At 41.0% G+C, this 17,744-nt stretch overlaps 1 protein-coding gene across 4 annotated transcripts in view; it reads right to left on the reverse strand.

Moving 5' to 3' along the window:
- Positions 1 to 17,744, reverse strand: part of PGAP1 (post-GPI attachment to proteins inositol deacylase 1) — an 84,478-nt gene that overhangs the window by 22,712 nt on the left and 44,022 nt on the right. For 3 of the 4 annotated variants that reach the window (XM_075934246.1, XM_075934243.1, XM_014570887.3), the window contains 9 exons: positions 13,324 to 13,432; positions 12,830 to 12,868; positions 11,186 to 11,279; positions 10,050 to 10,140; positions 9,201 to 9,398; positions 7,938 to 8,073; positions 6,005 to 6,055; positions 3,517 to 3,743; positions 2,994 to 3,098 (listed from right to left, as the gene is read on the reverse strand). In XM_075934246.1, coding sequence (XP_075790361.1) covers positions 2,994 to 3,098; positions 3,517 to 3,743; positions 6,005 to 6,055; positions 7,938 to 8,073; positions 9,201 to 9,398; positions 10,050 to 10,140; positions 11,186 to 11,279; positions 12,830 to 12,868; positions 13,324 to 13,432 — 1,050 coding nt within the window. Of the gene's footprint in view, positions 1 to 8; positions 1,970 to 2,993; positions 3,099 to 3,516; positions 3,744 to 6,004; positions 6,056 to 7,937; positions 8,074 to 9,200; positions 9,399 to 10,049; positions 10,141 to 11,185; positions 11,280 to 12,829; positions 12,869 to 13,323; positions 13,433 to 17,744 lie in introns of those variants that run through there. The other variant, XM_075934245.1, reaches the window with a different exon arrangement.

Here is a 17,744-nt window from a genome sequence, read left to right on the forward strand (position 1 = left end):
GAGAAAAACAGTTTACAATTTTTGCAATTGCAAGCCAAATAGTAGAAGACAAAGTTGTGCAAATACACTGTTGAATTTGATTTTAAGAAAAATGTATTGATTTTAAGTTTTATGGATTTTTTTTTATTAAAAACAGACTTAATGGGTGATCACATATTCATTTGAAAACAAGAATATACAACATGAAGGCTAAAAATAATCTTCTAAAAAACTAAAACCACCTTATTGTGCATGAAAGCTTTGGAAAAATAAATGCTCTATAGTTGTTTCCACATCTAAAGAAAAAACAATGCTTGATGTTTTACAGCACTCGACTCACTTGATATTAACAGTTTTTGCATGGAAGGCAAAAGTTTCAATGGCCCTGGAAAGGTCTAAGGCATTACGGTGCAAACACATTTAAGAAGAATGTATTGATTTTAATATGCAATGGGTAATTTGGAAAACCTTGTGCTGTGGCTCTCTGTGCTATACTTGTGGCTAAATAAAAGGACGTCATCTACTAGCATGGTCAGCATGAACTCTTCTGGGGGGGGAGGGACTTCACTCTGCTGTTAAAGGCGAGGCTATTTACACTGTGTTATTTTGCACAACAAGGTAAAGTATATTAATTTAGGAGCAGATGTTGCATGTGCAGTAAATTTTTCATTTTTTTTTATTAAAGCTTGCTCATATGGGAATATTTTCCAGTTATGCTGCCTTAATTGTATGTTGAAACAAAAGAGAGAACTATGTAGCACTTTAAAGACTAACAAGATGGTTTATTAGGTGATGAGCTTTCGTGGGCCAGACCCACTTCCTCAGATCAATATGTGGAAGAAAATCGGCACAACCATATATACAAAAGTGATACAATCAAAAAAAATGAACGCATGTGAAACTAACTAATCAAATTTTAGAACAGAGTGGGAGTGAGGGGGAAAGGTAAGTTTCTGTGAGGTAATGACATAGGGGTGATAATAAGGGAAGTTTCTGTGAGGTAATCACATATTGATCTGAGGAAGTGGGTGTGGCCCACGAAAGCTCATCACCTAATAAACCATCTTGTTAGTCTTTAAAGTGCTACATAATTCTGTCTTTTGTTTCAGCTACACCAGACTAACACGGCTGCATCTCTATCACTATTTTAATTGTATGTTGTAACTCTCTGGTGTGGAGATTCTAATTTTGGAATAAGAGTAGATTTTTTTCAGTTTAGCTTGAACACCTTCCAAAGCAACATAAAATAAACCAGAACAATACATTCTTATCCTAGAATAAGCATCATTTAATTCAGGGAATTATCATTATGCAGCGGAGAGAGCTTAAATTCACCTCTTTACTTTATGCAGAAATAACTTTCCCCTGTACACAAGGCCAAACACAGTGAATTGTTAAAAATAAAGCTCTGAAGGATTCAATAAGGTGGGTATGTAAAGCTAAAAAAATCTTGACCTGACAAATTGTTTAAGTGCAGGGCTGCCAACTGGGGGGAGGGGATGGAAGGAGGCAGTTGCCCCAGGGCCCAGCAATTTAAAATGGCCCAGGATTGCAGGCTGCCACTGCTACTACAGCAGCAGTAGGAACATCGGGCCCTTTAAATTGCTGCTGGAGCCTTGCACAGGGCAGTCTGGGCAGCACTGAGATCTGCCTGGGGGAGGCTAGTCTCTAAACTTGCCAACACCCTGCCTTTTCTAGGAGCCCAGAGCAGCGCTCCCTAGGGTTGCCAGGTGTCTGGTATTGTACCGGACAGTCCAGTATTTGTGCTCTCTGTCCGGTAAAAATAAAATCAGAAAATACTGGACACGTGCAATGTCCAGTATTTTCTGATTTTTCCGGCTGCGTACTGGACGGAAGCCTGGCGTCGGTGGGGGGAGCGGCTGACAGTCCCAAGCTGGGAGGCGGGGCCGCGATTGCTGCCGGGAGCCCTCAGTCGGTTGAGTGTAAGGAGGAGGGGAAGCCTCCTCCTTGCTCGTGCATCGCCAGGAGCCTGCGTGGGACAGACAGCAAGTGCCCAGGTCAGTCGGCCTGTTCCTCTTCTTGATCTCCCCCAGCCAGCGCTGCTGCACCTCTCCCCACCCCCGCCAGCTCTGCTTCCTGCTCCCCCTTCCTCCTGGCCTGCGCTGCTGCACTCCTCCCTCCCCCCCCACGCCAGCTCTGCTTCCTGCTCCCCCTTCCTCCTGCCCAGCGCTGCTGCACTCCTCCCTCCCCCCCCCCCCCACGCCAGCTCTGCTTCCTGCTCCCCCTTCGTCCCGGCCAGCGCTGCTGCACTCCTGCCCCCCCCCCCCATGCCAACTCTGCTTCTTGCTCTTGCTTCCTCCTGGCTACCGACCCCCCCCCACCGAGCTGTGCTTCCCACCCCCCCTTACTCCCGGCCAGCCCTGCCCCCTTCCGTCTGGTCCCCCCTCCCCCGATATCCTGTGGCCAGCCCCATTCCACCCAACCCTCCCCCCACTACAACCAGTCCTGCTTCCTGTTGGCCTCCCCCATCTCCCCAGGCCAGCCCCATTGCTGCCCCCCCAATGCAACATGTTTGGGGGGTTTTTGGTCCCCTCCCCCCTTTTTTTTCCCCTTCAACAAAATTTTTTCCCCAGTGGATTTTTTTTTGGGGGGCGGGGGCGGGGAGGGGGGGAGAGGGTTCGGTATTTTTCTTTCAGCCATCTGGCATCCCTAGCGCTCCCTCTAAGCCCTCGCGAAGTCTGTAGCCAGCCGTGTTTAGACATAAAATCAATGTCCTGTTTGGTGAACACAAGTGATCTGTTGCATTTGACTAATCTATAGGTGATCTGTGTCGTTTGAAAAGATATCCCCTCAGATGTCTCTCCATTTCAAGGTTCAGTAATACAAGTGTCCTGAATGTTAACGAGAGCTTAGCAGTTAAATATCTGTGCATCACAATTCAAGTTTAACCAGAGAAGTGGAAAAGAGACTCAAGAGTAAGAAGTAAGCATAAAGACATGTCTACAAGATGACTGAAAATTAATTAATTAATAATAAAGGGTTAGCTACCATACCTTGATTTTATTTTAACAGTACTTGAATTCATAAGAATTCCCGAAGTGGAAACAAGAATAATAGCCGTAGTTCTGCATGGATCAGGATCAAGTCTAATACTGTATCTACAAAAAAAGCAAATTGTTCAAAGACAGCACATTATTCCAATTTTTTAACCACTAAAAACCACGCGGAAGTTAAACAATCAAAAGGACAGTCTCGCAACATGTAAACTGCTATTCCCATTGTGGTGGGAGCACTCTCAGTATAAAATCACAGGGGGTTACAATCTGTAAATCCCTTATGAAATAAGTCTCTTCGTCATGTAATTTGATATATATAATAGTTAACCATAAACAACTATACAGAATTGATATGTACAGATACCTATTATTTAAATAAATCAATCTGAGCGCCTTTGGGTGCTACTATAAAATAATATTAATAGAGAATCCTTTGCAATTTTGAGTTAGCAGCTGATTGGGAGAAAAGTACTAAGCAAATTATAGTCCTGTTTTTTTATGCTGGCAGGTGAAAGGTTACCTGAGATTTTTAAACCAATAAATTAAAGACGGTAAACTGAGTAGCACAATCCATGTGAGTAAATTGATGATTGTAATATGTATTTTAAGACTGTTTACAACATTATCAATAGCTTGAGTGGTGGTGGGCGTTGCTGATGATGCTTCTGGACTGATCTCTGCTGAATCACAGTTCTTTACTGTCTTATTTTTGGAATTATATGACGTTTCTTTTGAGTGCTTCTGACCCTGTAAAGAAAAACCCTAAAATATTGGTACAGAGTAGATCAGACTAATAAAGTTAACATAAAGAACCCCCTTAACATAACAGCATCTGATGTAGGAAAATAAACAGATTAGCAATTCACCCAGGGCTAGCCAAGGTTAAAGGACAACCATCTTGGTTGATTACCTTAAAAGAAATAATCAGCTTTTAAAGCTACTAATTCAACCACAGTCTCTCTTTTTCAGAGAAGTGAATTCATGATTACAAAAAGGAACAGTGGTGCTGGAAGTATTTTTAGGGTGAGAGTGCTGAGCTGCACTTCCCCTCACAAAACCTGAGTTTGGTGAAGTGCCTGAGATGTTTGTCCAATGTACATAGCAGACGGACACTTTCGGCACATTATAGCATAGATTATATTTCTGGATGCGCAGGAATGTGTGTTCTTGATCTTATAACTCACTTGGTTAGGTCCAATAATGGTATCAGCAGAGTGAATATGTGGACAAAGCTGGCAACGGGCTTTGTTGCAAGGGACGGTACCAGGGTTGGTATTAGTGTGGCATGTCCAGTGGTTGTTGGTAAGAATCATCTTGAGGTTAGGTGGTTGTCTATAGGAGACTATGGGTCTGTCTCTCAGAGCCTCTCGGAGTTTAGTATCCTGATCCAGTATAGGCTGTAGTTTATTGATAATGTGTTGGGACAGGTTTAAGTTGGGGGCTGTAGGTGATGACAAGTCACCTACAAGTCAGACGAATACCTAGAAACCATCTACTTCAAGACAGACCCAAGAAAACCAACAACAGAACACCACTTGTCGTCACCTACAGCCCCCAACTTAAACCTGTCCAACACATTATCAATAAACTACAGCCTATACTGGAACAGGATACTAAACATATTCCTGCGCATCCAGAAATATAATTTATGCTATCATGTGCCGAAAGTGTCCGTCTGCTACGTACATTGGACACTTCGCCAAAGGATCAATGCCCACAAAACAGATATTAGACAGGATCATAAAGAAAAAACAGTTTCTTGCCATTTCAACCAGAAAGGACACTGTCTCAATGACTTGATTACCTGCATCCTGCTTCAAAGGCCTTTTAAGAATACACTTGAAAGAGAATCCTCTGAACTGTCATTCATGCTCAAATTCGACACTTTACATTTAGGTTTGAACAAAGACTCTAATTATCTTACCCATTACAAAGATAGCTTCCCCAATTATCACCTCTAATATCATAAGCTCACAGACATTTACCTCCCCTCCCTCCCCCATCCCTCTTCTGTTCTGAAATTTGATTTGTCCTTTTCATATGTGTTCATTTTTTTTAATTGTATCCTTTGGTATATATGGTTGTGACAATTTTCTTCCACTATTTGATCTGAGGAAGTGGGTCTGGCCCACGAAAGCTCATCACCTAATAAACCATCTTGTTAGTCTTTATAGTGCTACATAGTCCTGTTTTTTGTTTCAGCTACACCAGACTAACACGGCTACATTTCTATCACTAAATTTGGAAAGTGATAGATAGCTATTTTGAGCATATATTAATATGCTCAAAAGACCCCTAGAGTCTTTCTGCCTCATTTCTACCCATCCAAATTTAGAATTACATTTCAAGGAGAAAGAGGCAGAAACTACTTTAAATGTCCCCATGCATGAAACTGGTCTAAATATTGAGTTTTCCATTCATTCTTAACTGCTTCCTGGCCATCAGAATTTTACTCCATCTCTTGCTCTTACTTATATCTCAATGGTTAATGCCTGAGGAGAGTATTTACAGGAAGAGCAAAAGTTATTACAAGCCTACACAATTAGATGCAAGGAAGAACATTTTCTCCCTATTATACAGGAAACACAAGAGGAAAATTACACAGGAAAAACACCAAAATAATTAGCTAGACAAAGAATTACTGTTTATTCCTATCCTAAAATTAAAGACTTATTACCATTAACATTAATCTTAGGTTATCACTCCAATGATATCAAGAATGAAAGAATAAAATAGACAAATCAGTGATGAAACAGGCTACTCCGAGGTCTCTGCTTTTCCATCTTCTACTCCCATGAACCAGAGAAATCATTACTTCTATTTTAGTTCTAGACCCCTTTAGTCACCTAACCACCAACTAAATTTATTTTCATTTTAAAACTACCAAGTCTGGGTAAATCACAACTATCAGTGTCGCTTGCCACCGGATCTTTTTGAGATATGAAACACACACCACCGTGTACAAATGATGATTATTTAATATTACAGAAGACAGAAAACAGACTTACCATATTAAGAACATTTTGCTCTATTCTTACATTCAAATGTAGCTTAACAATCTATGAGAAGAAAGACATGTTTATTTTTTTACAATTGGTTCCACGCACAGTATCTGCAGTGCCAAAAAAACAACAACAAAAACAACAACTCCTCCTCTCTGTGCTGGCTCACAAGTCTTCTGTCTCTTCATATATTTTGGGAGGTGCAATGAAAAGGACTTCCCCAAAAATTGCATGACACCTTTTCAAGTTCTCAGAATGGAAGGTGTATTAGCTTCAGTCTCCCCCTGCTCACACTAAGTTTGACAGAAGGCAGGGAAACTCCACATATTCCCTACCCCATTGCTTCCAGTTCGCCTGCCTCAGAACCCCTCAACAAAATACACAAAGATGCCTGTTTTCAGAGAATCTGCTGCAGTAAAAAAGTGTGCATGTGTTGGCAGGATGTCTTCATAGAGGTATCATGAAGATGACCCTTACCTCTTCTGGATCACAGGGTATCACAGTGAATTGGGAGACCAAATTGCCACGCATTTGACAGGATGCACACATGGGTCCCCTCTCTTTCCCAATCCCAGAAACAGTGTTCCCTCTAAGATTTTCCATCCATGAGCGGAGTGAGTTTTGACCTGTGTGCACAAGATCATGTGCACTTGTTCGGATGTGTGCCAGTATGGCACCCACTAGTAGCCCTGCTCCCCAGGAAACTCTTCCAGCACAGAGACCCCAAGCCCTGCTCCCAGGTAGTGCCTCACCACCTCGTGGGGAGAAGCTGAGCCGTGCCCTCCTGCAGGGAGCACTACTCCTCGTGGGGCTAGGTGTGAGTCCCTACTTGGGGCAGAGGGAAGCTGCTGCCAGTGCCCAGGGTTTGCATGGAGTGAGGTGCTAGGGGTGGGGCAGTGGCATATGGGGTGTGCATGTGTGTGTGACAGAGGACTGTGGGGAGCAGAGGGCTCTGAAGGGCGAAAGAGAGATGCAGGAGGGGGGGATGGGAGATGCAGGGAGCCCCAGTGCCAGGAGCAGCTGCACGACAGTCTGGCTCCAGCGTTGGGCAGCTGCCAGGGAGCTGCAGTTATAGCCAGGGTCGTGTAGTGGCTGCCTGGCTGCTCCCAGGGTGGGCTGTGTGGCGGGCAGCTGCTCCATGAGCAGGAGCTGGGGGTGCACTGTGGGGTCGGTCCTGCTCCAGTAGCCACCACACAACTCGCCTGGCCACAGCTTCAGCCCTAGAGAAGGGCTGGAGCTACAGCCAGGGCCATGTTGTGGCTGCCCAGCTGCTCCCAAGGCAGGGCTGTGTGGAGGGCAGCTGCCCCTCACACCAGAGCTGGAGCCGGCTCTTGCTCCAGCCCCAGCACACTGGGCAGCCACCTACCATGCAGCCCACCTTGGGAACAGCTGGGCTCCCCACTCTCCCACTGAGCCCACCACCAGCAGGAAGGTGAGTGCTGCTGCGTGGCTCTGCTAAGGAGGTGGGTAGGCTTCAAATCCTTTGTGTGCACATGCACAGGCGTGCAGCACCCTAGAGGCAACTTAGCCCAGAAACATTTTGGGAAAACTCAGAGAAGGAACATTTGCAGATTTTTCTTCCTATCAAAGTCCCTTCACACTATTTAAATTTCCATGTAGAAGCATGATCAGTCTCTTGGCTTTATAAGCCTGTGTTGTCCCCATATTAGACACCCATGTTTAAGACCACTTTACCATGTAGGCACAAAGATTAAGATTGTAGTTCCTTCAAGAAGACATGCTCATATGAGTAAAAGACTTGAAAATACTGCATTATGATGCAGATCAGATAAGAATGGATTTTAAAAGTTTGTGCATGTAAGAATATCAGTATTTTTAAAATCCAGAAAAGGATAAACTTCTATATTTTCCCTTTGGTATTCACCTACTATAAGATATCTTTAACAGTTTAATTATTTATTATTTATTGTTTTAATACCTTGAACATGTAGTGAAGATAAATAATTAATATAGCAAATGCCCCACAAGTAGTCCAGCTAACAAAAACGAGAAGAATGGCCACAAATACTCTTCTTAGAGTCATCAACTTGCTGTCTTTAGGAAGTCCAGGGGGTCTACAATGACAAAAATTATTTTTAGAATTTTAAGTCAAAAAAATCCACAATTATATAAGAAAGAAAAAAAGCTTCTGGTTCATGAATAGCTTAAAACTATTATGTAATAAGTTAGGATGTAGCTACTGCTTAGCTTTTCAGAGGTCTATAAGCAAGATTAGAACATTGTTAACTAATCAAATCACATGCAAATTATGGTGCCTGAAATAATCTTCAGCTGCCAGTTTGTTACCTTATACTTCCAGTTCTTCAAAAATTAGCTAATAAATTCAAATTAGCTAACAAATTTAAGAGTCTGAGACTATATATAATAACTAGTTCATATTTGGACATCTTCTGAGAGTGAAAATCAAGTTTTTTAAAATGTTGGCCTAGGTTTTGCATCCATCATTAAATCTTCATATTCACCTCAGGAGAAGCCAACAACTGGGAATAAGTTTCTAAATCGGGGAGGGCAAATTTTTTGGTCAGATGGTCACATTGGATAGGGAAATTGTATGGAAGGCCAAGTAGGGAAGGCTGGAGGATGCTGTGCCTCCCCAAACAGCCAGGCATGCCTGGACCCACCACTGCTCCCCACTACCCTCTGAACTTTGAGATATAAGCTGAAGTTAGGACTCATGCCATTATTTCCTAATAAGAAAAATGTTTGGTCTGAGTGGCACTGAGGCACAGAACATGTGAACGGAGGCAAGAATTCAGTATATTTTCGCAATGAGCAGAAAGACAGCAAACAGGTGAGTTTTGAAAGGGAAAGGGGGACATTATATTATGTAATGCTTAAACATGAGAAAATAACATAATTGAATGGAAGAAACACAAACCGAGAAAATTGTATAATGGAACCAAGGTAGTCAGATATGGAAGATGTGCCTTATAGATTAAAATCAGAAGGACAGATATAATATTCACAATGTGCAAACAGATTTGTACTCTGGAACAGAGGAACCTGAACAGCATCTGAAGTCTGTTGGAGAGAAAGGATGCTCAAACGGACAGAGGATAGAAGGACAGTTTCTGGAACTAAAAAATTAAATCCATCCATTTCCTGTCTTATAATTGTTAAGTTTCTCTAGTTTATTTATTATTGTTATAGGAAGATAATTATATACTATTAAGCTGTTTACCTTGTCAAAGATAACCACAATGAAGACAGGAGCCTTAGAACTGAAGAAAAGAATATACCACCCCAGTAGGCAATTCCAGTCCCAAAAAGAAATAGAATCAAGGACACAAGAGGGAACCACATATCCTGCTTATTCAATACAACAGCATCCAACTCTGGCAAAAACAATACATTCCATAGGTCTTTAAACCAGTTAAACCTGCCAAAAATATGAAAGAAGCAGTATTAGTAGTCTTTTCTGGTTACTGTTTCAACAGAATACACTATAGCCTTTTAATCAGATCAACATTACAAAAGGTATCTCTGAATCAAAGCATCACAAAGAAAATAAAAGACTACTACAGGCTGAACCTCTGTAGTCTGGCACTGTTGGGATCTGGCCTGGGGGTCTAGATGGTACTGGGTCCTGCCATGAGGGCAGGGGACTGGCCTTGATGAGCTCTCGAGTCCCTTCCAGTTCTAGTGTTCTATGACTCTATGACTGATTCAGAACCAGAGAATTTATCAAACCACAGAAGGTCAATATTGTCTAGCAGCATTACCAACATTTCATTTCCACTGCTTACTCAACTCTAAGACATTTAGAAGTAAATTAAAGCTAAATAACAGCACAGAATGCTGAACACCAGGACTGGTAGCTGTAAACAAAATTTATGAAAGCACGAGAAACCCCACAATAAGTGGACATCCAGCTAACTAAAATCATGCTGGCCCATGGGTGTTGCCAGACCAGAGCATAACATACTAGAAAGGTTCAACTTGTACTTCATTTAAAAAAATGTATAAATAAAACTTCTACACTTTGGAAACTGCCACACAAAATTAAAACAAGTAACACAAAATAACTCACCCCAATAGAAATTTAACAATATTCACAATAGGATCCACTTTGTAAGGTTTGGCTGCTTTCGCCAGTGCAAGAACAAAATCTGAACATTGGCCTAGAAAAAAAAATATAAAAAGACAATATCTCGCCACAAATTTCAAAAGAGAAAGTGAAATAAAACACAAAGCTTCAAAAGTGAAAATAAGAATAAAAACATACTAAGACTATTTCTGCACAACAGCAAGGCTCTTGTTCAAAGTCCTCAGAAACAGATGAAATCTCAGACAAACACAGCAAAAAAAGAACAATACAGGTTGAACCTCTAAAATCCAGGACTCTCTGGTCCAGTGACGGACCACAGATATTGCTGGATCAGAGAGCCTCCCGGCTGGCCAGGTTCAGGAATGCAGCCTCGGAGGGGCTGGTGTGGTGGAGCACAGCCCTGACTGGGCCGGAGGCAGCCTGGGCCAACACCTGGAGTGCATCCTGGGCTGACAGCCAACAGCGGAGCCTGGGCTGGGCAGGCACGGCAGGGAGCGCAGCCCTGGCTGTGCTGGAGGCAGAAGCGTCAGCATGTTGAGGATTGCAGCCTCAGCCCCCAGGGGCTGGGAGAAGAGCCCAGCTGTGAGGGCTGGCACCTGGGAGCAGGGCCGACAGACAGGAGGGTAGTCTTGACCTTTCCTGGTTAGGCAAACTCCATGGTTCAGGACCACTCAAGTCCCTAAGGCACTGGACCTGAGAGGTTCCAACTGTGCTAACATCACCTGAGCATGAATAAAGATGCTTTTATTGACAAGGGATGGCTTTTTATCTGCCCACATTCCATTCTACTTTTAACTCTTTCAGAATAAGTTCTACTGCTATAACTATTTTTTTTCTTTACTTCTGACAGGAGAAGAATGTTTTTAGAAGAGGACACTAATGGGGAAAAATACCGTGTTCCTTTTTTGGGTGTTAGTTTGATATCATGGCCCAACTAAAGAAGAAAACACCTTCAATTCTAAGGGATTAATATAGTTGTAACCCATAAAAAAAAACCACAGAGGTATTTCTATGTGATGAAAATATTAATATGGTGGTTCCAAAATTCACAATTTATGAAGATATGATTACAATCTAAAAATGTGTTGCTAACAAAAACTTTTTTGATACAATGTTACCTGTTGAAAGTAAGGTGCTTAATTGTCCTCCATATGCAAGAAGTACATTAGAAATGATGTACACGGGCAGGGAAGCACTATGAAACCTTATTACCTAGAAAACAAGGATGTTATACAGTTAATTTGAGTATATCAAAAAGGATTAAAAGGTAAACTTGGTTTACCTCATGATATAAGAAGTGTTTTCATGAGATTCAGGTTCTGCTCACCACTTGATGTGCATACTTCAATAATTCCCATTAGCAATAAAAGTTATACTTGAGTAATTCCCATCAACCACACCACTGACTGGCCACCTGATCGGCTGTGTCTAGACTGGCAAGTTTTTCCGCAAAATCATCTGATTCAATCAGATGATTTTGCGGAAAAACTTGCCAGCTGTCTACACTGGCCGCTTGAATTTCCGAAAAAGCACTGACGATCTCATGTAAGATCGCCAGTGATTTTCCGGAAATACTATGCTGCTCCTGTTTGGGCAAAAGTCTTTTTCCGAAAGACTTTTGCGCAAAAGGGCCAGTGTAAACAGCACAGTGTTTTCCGTAAAAAAAAGCCCCGATCGTGAAAATGGCAATCGGGGCTTTTTTGCGGAAAACCGCGTCTAGATTGGCCACGGACGCTTTTCCGCAAAAGCACTTTTTGCGGAAAAGCATCCTGCCAATCTAGACGTGCTTTTCCGAAAATGCTTTTAACGGAAAACTTTTCCATTAAAAGCATTTTCGGAAAATCATGCCAGTGTAGACGTAGCCACCATGTTTGGTTTTAGAAATAAAACACCGAATTAGTGAGTTACTCACTTCGTGCAATAATGACTGTTCTAAATGTGTGTCCCCGTGGGTGCCCCACTGTTGGTGACAGGTTGTCCAGAGCCACAAATCTTCAAATCACACTTTTGTGAAACACTACACAATATTACTACAACTCGCATCTGATTCAGCGGTGGCTATTGCAGTCTTGTTCAATGCTGCCGAACAATGACTCCGACTCCCTCCATCCAAGTCAAATACTGCTCTATAGTCACTAACAGTGACTTCCTATTCCGAACTACCGTTACTCCTCGTGAAACTATATATACTAAGAAAAACTATATATACTAAGCACTAACTGGTTTCATTTAATTTGTTGAAACACCTTGTAGTCACATCTAATCAAATTACTAATTCAATTAACTATTAACAACAATTTAATGTGTTTGTTTTAGCACAACTTGCCATAACACAATCAGTGCAAAATATATTAGAATTGATCCATACAAAGAAAAACTCCATACAGATATAAGAAAAGCTAGAATATGGTTTATAATTCTTTAAAAATTTAGGGCAATATTAATTCTGATATGTTGATGTGCTAAGTAGCAGTACTTTAAACCCACAGCCATACACACACAGTCTATCATGAGAGACTCTAAGAAGGACATAGTAAAATAACTACTTTTAAAATAGCATATACACACAAAAGAAAAAATATTTATAGTCCACATAATTTTCTCAGAGACAGGAAAGACTCACTTTATAATTCAATTAAGACACAGTACTTAAGAATGTCATGTGCATTTTCATTTATATTTGGCATTAACTAAGAGGGCGAATCATAGACTTACACTGGTAATACACAAAGCAAAATGAAGCATTAAAAATATTTGCTTACTTGCCCAAGAACTTGTGAGAATGAGGTCTTGATGGTTACCTAATTGAACATACAAATTAAAAACTTTAATATTTTGTTGAATATTACTCTTAATTGATGAATATTTTGAATAATGATAAGCGCAAAAATTATAAAATTAACACTATATTTCACGTTTTGGCTTCCTGAAAGGAAAAAAAAATCCTCTATATCAGCAGTAGATTGATATCTTCAATGTACATCATCTCACCCTCACATTGGGAAAGCTCAAATGATATTTTAAAAGATTTTATTTGTTTGAAGATTTAGCCCATCTTTCAATAGTCCTTCACCTGCTCTAAACTATTTTAATGGCACTACATAAATACAGAATTAAGAATTTAAATCACCTTTAGATTTGATGAGCAAGAAAAATATCTTTAATGAATTATTCCTCAGAATATGCAGAGAGAGAGAGAAATTCTAGAGTTACACAATAAATTATATATAGTAAAGTAAATAACTCTGTTACTTACTTCGTATTGACAATCTGAAGATGAATAAATATTTAATACTGCAACGGTGCTGTCATTTTCAGGCTGTGCAATATGCAGTTTTGCAGAAATCTCTGTAAAAGATGGAACTCTGAAATGAAAACAATTAGTAAATGCTCTAACTGTAATAAAAAGATGTAGAAATATGTTAGAGTATTCAATAGAAGGGGCTGCAAAACAGCAGCATCATAGCGGGGCCAGCCTCATGGCGCAGTAGTGGTTATTTATACCATCATGAAGAACTGGGTTACATTTTCAGTCCAGATCTCTTTTTCTCTGAGCTGGCAGGGGCAGGGTACTAATAAAGGAAGAATGCAGATCCAGTCCCCGAAGTAAGGAGGCCTAGTAACATTACTTAGGGTATGTCTATACAGCAGGGCTAAAGTCAAAATAAGCTTTGTCATTTGAGCTATGTCAATTGCATAGGTTATTTCAGCTTTTGGCGCTGTCCACATACGAGGAAGTCTGAGAAAGAGCACTCTTCCTCCGACTTCCCTTCCTCCTCGTAAAATGAGGGTTACAGGAGTCTGAGTAAGAAGTCTTCCGGCTACAAAATAATGTTGAGCTGGAGGACTTCATACTCTGATTTCTGTAACCCTCATTTTATGAGGAGTAAGGGAAGGTGGAGGAAGAGTGCTCTTTCTTGGACTTCCTGCTGCGTAGACAGCACCAAAAGCTGAAATATGCTTTTTTGACTTAAGCTACGCAATTTATGTAGCTCAAGTTGCATCGCTTATTTTGGCTTTAGCCGTGCTGCGTAGAAGTGCCCTAAGTAAGCTATGCTCTTAAAGATTCAAAAAATTCAAAGTAGTCCTCAAAAGTAAACTATTGGTTCAGACTTGAGCCTTCAAGATCTGAGAAGGGTGCATATGTTCAAAAAAAGGGAAGGTGAGAATCCTGAGCTCTGAAATGAACAGAGAAGTGCATATCATCCATTTTCAGAACATTAACTCTAATTGTAATCTGCAATACATTACAACTAATTCTATTTCAAATCCATTTTATGTTCTAACCTCAATCTCAACAAGCTCTTGATGTTGGTCAAAGCAGCTTGTTATTTATGGAGAACTATCTGAATAAACAGTATTCAATATTTTAAATTATGCACTGATTAAGAAAGCATAAAATTGTGATTAGATTACCGCTAACCATTAAATAAAGTACGAATTTTGAAACTTGATTTATATGTGAGAATGAAAGAATATTTCTTCAAAGCACCATAAGCACTACCACAATGCATGTCGGACAAGCAAATGGACTGTATTATCTGATGTTCACAGAGTGACCTTCCCCATCTGAAATAATGGGCTGCACTTCTGCAAATACTAGAGATAGTTCAAACTCATCCATGTCTTTTCTGTTATCACACCCTACACACTTCCAAAACTCCCTTTGGATACATTTGGACTAGATACTTGCTCAACTCTGTCCCTTTCATCTCTCACAAAGATGGAATAAAAATGCAGGACAATGTAGCACTTTAAAGACTAACAAGATGGTTTATTAGATGATGAGCTTTCGTGGGCCAGACCCACTTCCTCAGATCAAATGGTGGAAGAAAGTAGTCACAACCATATATACCAAAGGATACAATTTAAAAAAATGAACAAATATGAAAAGGACAAATCACATTGCAGAACAGAAGGAGGATGCGGGGGGGTGGGAAGGGGGAGGAAGGAAGGTAAGTGTCTGTGAATTGCTGATATTAAAGGTAGGGAGAGTGGGATGTTTGTGAGTTAATGGTATTACAGGTGATAATTGGGGAAACTGTCTTGGTAATGGGTGAGAAAGTTCAAAGACTTGTTAAGTCCTTGTTGGTAAGTGTCGAATTTTAACATGAATGACAGTTCAGAGGATTCCCTTTCAAGTGCAGATGTAAAAGGTCTTTGTAGCAGAATGCAGGTGGCTAAGTCATTTAGAGAGTGTCCTTTCTGGTTAAAGTGGCAAGAAACTGTTTTCTCTTTGTGATCTTGTCTGATATCTGTTTTGTGGGCATTAATCCTTTGGCGAAGTGTCTGAGATGTGGCCTTTCTTTTTCCTGGTGTGAATTCCTGGGGCATGGAGAAGTTCACAGAGGTAGCCATCCAGTGTGAACCATCCAGTGTAACAAGCGTCTATGCTACCTGGGCAGGGAATGCACCAGGTATAGAGGAGCACATTACACCCCAGGTTGCAGCTGACGTAGGTTAAACAAAATCATGACCCTGGCTTGTCTCTGATTAAACCAATTACACCTTTGGCACAGCAGAAAGTCTAGCCCTAAATTCTTGTTACTGTAGTAAATATAATCTAACAAATATCTTATTCAGCTTACTCAGGAAGGATGTGCAGGATAAACAGGGAGCAGGTGTTGCCCTATATATTAAAATATATATACTTGGACTGATGCGGAGATAGACATAGGAGACATATGTTGAGAGTCTCTGGGTTAGGTTAAAAAGGGTAAAAAAAATAAGGATGATGTCATGCTAGGGGTCTATTATAGACTACCTACCCAGGTAGAAGAGGTAGATGAGGCTTTTTTTAAACAACTATCAAAATCATCCAAAGCGCAGGATTTGGTGGTGATGAGGGACTTCAACTATCCAAACATATGTTGGGAAACTAACACAGCAGGACACAGACTATCCTATAAGTTCTTGGACTGCACTGAAGACAATTTTTTATTTCAGAAAGTTGAAAAAGTTACTAGGAGGGAAGCTGTTCTAGATTTGATTTTAACAAATAGGGAGGAACTGGTTGAGAATTTGAAAGTGGAAGGCAGCTTGGCTGAAAGTGATGATGAAATCATAGAGTTCATGATTCTAAGGAATGGTAGAAAGAGGAAGAGCAAAATAGAGACAATGGATTTCAGGAAGGCAGATTTTGGTAAACTCAGAGAGCTGGTAGATAAGGTTCCATGGGAAGCAAGACTAAGGGTACGTTTAGATTACATGCCTCTGCTGACAGAAGCATGTAAAATAGGCTACCCAACGAAGCGGAGATTTAAATATCCCCGGCTGCATTCAAATAAAAATTGCTGCTGCGCTGTACCTGCTCAGCTGATCGTCGGCACAGCGCGCGAATCAAGATGTGGATCTGTCAACAGGGAACACCTTTGTCAACTGCTCCTGTAAACCTTGTTTCACGAGGCATAAGGGAGAGTAGTTATAAACTATTCACAATCATGCTAGAAGGGTATAACAAGTGGGGGTTCTGCGAGGGTCTGTTTTGGGACCGGTCTGATCAATATCTTCATCAATGACTTAGATACTGGCATAGAGAGTACGCTTATTAAGTTTGCAGATGATACCACGCTGGGAGGGGTTGCAACTGCTTTGGAGGATAGGGTCATAATTCAAAAGGATCTGGGCAAACTGGAGAAATGGAATGAGGTAAACGGACTGAAGTTTAATAAGGACAAATGCAAAGTACTCCACTTAGGAAGGAACAATCAGTTTCACACATAGAAAATGGGAAGCGACTATCTAGGGGTCATAGTGGACCACATGTTAAATATGAGTCAACAGTGTGACATTGTTGCAAAAAAAGCAAACATGAACAGGAGTGTTGCAAGCAAGACACGAGACGTCATTCTTCTGCTCTACTGTTCGCTGATTAGGCCTCAATTGGAGTACTGTGGTCAGTTCTAGGCACCACATTTCAAGAAAGATGTGGAGAAATTGGAGAAGGTCCAGAGCAGAGCAACAAGAATGATTAAAGGTCTAGCGAACATGACCTATGAGGAAAGACTGAAAGAACTGGGCTTGTTTAGTTTGGCAAGGAAAAGACTGGTAGGGGACATGATAGCGGTTTTCAAGTATCTAAAAGGGTGTTACAAAGAGGAGGGAGACAAATTGTTCTCATTGGCCTCTGAGGATAGGACATGAAACAAAGAGCTTAAACTGCAGCAAGGGAGGTTTAGGTTGGACATTAGGAAAAACTTCCTAACTGTCAGCATGGTTAAAAACTGGAATAAATTGCCTATAGGGTGGTTGTGGAATCTCCATCTCTGGAGATATTTAAGGGCAGGCTAGATAGACATCTGTCAGGGATGGTCTAGACCAGTGGTTCTCAACTCGTTCCAGTCCACGGACCACCAGGCCAACCAAAAAATGTTCATGGACCACCTCCTTTTTGAAACATGATAAAAAAGAGCAGACAATGAACATTCTGGTTTGAAATTTATTTCTTACCAACAGATTTTTGGATTCTCTTCTCACTGACAAGCTTTTCAATATTTGGAGTGGTACTTGATAATGCACAACAAATATCGCTTTCCACTGCAAGCCGATTCTTCTGTTTGGACTTAACGTGCAACAAACATGAAAATCTAGTCTCTCACACTTAAGTTGATGCAAATGGCAAAAGAAATCTGACTGCATGTGCTGACAGATTTGGGTAACTCCCGGTCATGCTGGCCC

This window comes from Pelodiscus sinensis, chromosome 7, assembly GCF_049634645.1.
Source record: "Pelodiscus sinensis isolate JC-2024 chromosome 7, ASM4963464v1, whole genome shotgun sequence".
Lineage (NCBI taxonomy): Eukaryota > Metazoa > Chordata > Testudines > Trionychidae > Pelodiscus > Pelodiscus sinensis.